This window comes from Bison bison, unplaced genomic scaffold, assembly GCF_000754665.1.
Source record: "Bison bison bison isolate TAMUID 2011002044 unplaced genomic scaffold, Bison_UMD1.0 scf7180017855170, whole genome shotgun sequence".
Lineage (NCBI taxonomy): Eukaryota > Metazoa > Chordata > Mammalia > Artiodactyla > Bovidae > Bison > Bison bison.
In genome coordinates, this window is record NW_011485743.1 from 16,219 (window position 1) to 17,335 (window position 1,117).

General features: G+C 47.2%; 1 protein-coding gene across 1 annotated transcript in view; it reads left to right on the forward strand.

Moving 5' to 3' along the window:
• LOC105001763 (cationic amino acid transporter 3-like) overlaps positions 1–1,049 on the forward strand; it is a 6,713-nt gene extending 5,664 nt beyond the window's left edge. Inside the window, exons 9-11 of the mRNA XM_010858140.1 lie at positions 5–90; positions 363–471; positions 628–1,049. Of these exons, the coding sequence (XP_010856442.1) occupies positions 5–90; positions 363–471; positions 628–749 (317 nt within the window). The 3' untranslated portion in view covers positions 750–1,049. The remainder of the gene's footprint in view (positions 1–4; positions 91–362; positions 472–627) is intronic.
• The last annotated feature ends 68 nt before the right edge of the window (positions 1,050–1,117 follow it).

The following is a 1,117-nucleotide window of genomic DNA, read 5'->3' on the forward strand; positions in this document are numbered from 1 at the left end:
ACAGTGGCTGTGCTGCTGCTGCTGCTCATCACTGGGGTCATGGCCATCATCTGGAGGCAGCCCCAGGACCCCACTCCTCTTCACTTCAAGGTAGGTGACCTCATGTGCCCACAGTGTCCACCTTGAGTGAAGGAGGTCTGCGTCCTTTGCGGTCTAAGCGTCCTTCGCTGGACCAGGAATGACAGGAATTGCTAAAACCACTGGACTCTTCCCTGATCCACACTCAGTGCTTTATGTACACAATCTCAGTAGGCACTGAACACACAGGCTGAGTAGAATGGGAGTCTTCTGACACATATGGGGTGCAGTCTCCTTCTCAGACATCTGGGGTGTGTCCAGGGATGAACTGACTCTGCCCACAGGTGCCTGCTCTGCCTGTCCTCCCACTGGTGAGCATCTTTGTGAACATCTACTTGTTGATGCAGATGAACACTGGGACCTGGGTCCTATTTGGCAGTTGGATGGTGATTGGTAAGTGCCTTCCTTGGAAAATGAGTGACTGAACTCAAGTGTCTTCCTACTACCTCTCCCAGAAACTGTGTCAGACACTGAAATAGGAGGGCTAATGGGATTTTTAAGTGAGGAGAGCACCTACTTTTCTTTCTCATCATCTCATTTCCCTCCTAGGATTTGCCATATACTTTGGATATGGGATCCGACACAGCTTGGAGGAGAACAATGATCAACAGCCACCAGACTCCACCTCCCAAATGCTGGACCAAAACATGCCCAATGATGAATCAGGTTAACCATAATAAACTGATACCGTATGGAATCCTTTCACACACTGGAGGTATCTTCCCATTCAAGGGTGACTTTGAGCCTCTATGGAGTCTGAAGGTGAAATGCAGTGACAACCATGTGCCACCATATAGAATGACTTTACTGTTGAATAATTTTTAAGTAAACTTTTCAAAACATAATATGTATACAGAAAAGCACATGCTTCACAAGTGGGCAGCAAGATCAATTTTCACAAAGAAAATACAACTATTAACTAAAAGTGAAAGTGAAGTCGCTCAGTCATGTCCGACTCTGCGATTTTCCAGGCAAGAATACTGGAGTGGGTTGCCATTTCCTTCTCCAGGAGATCTTCCCAACCCAGGGCCTGAACCCG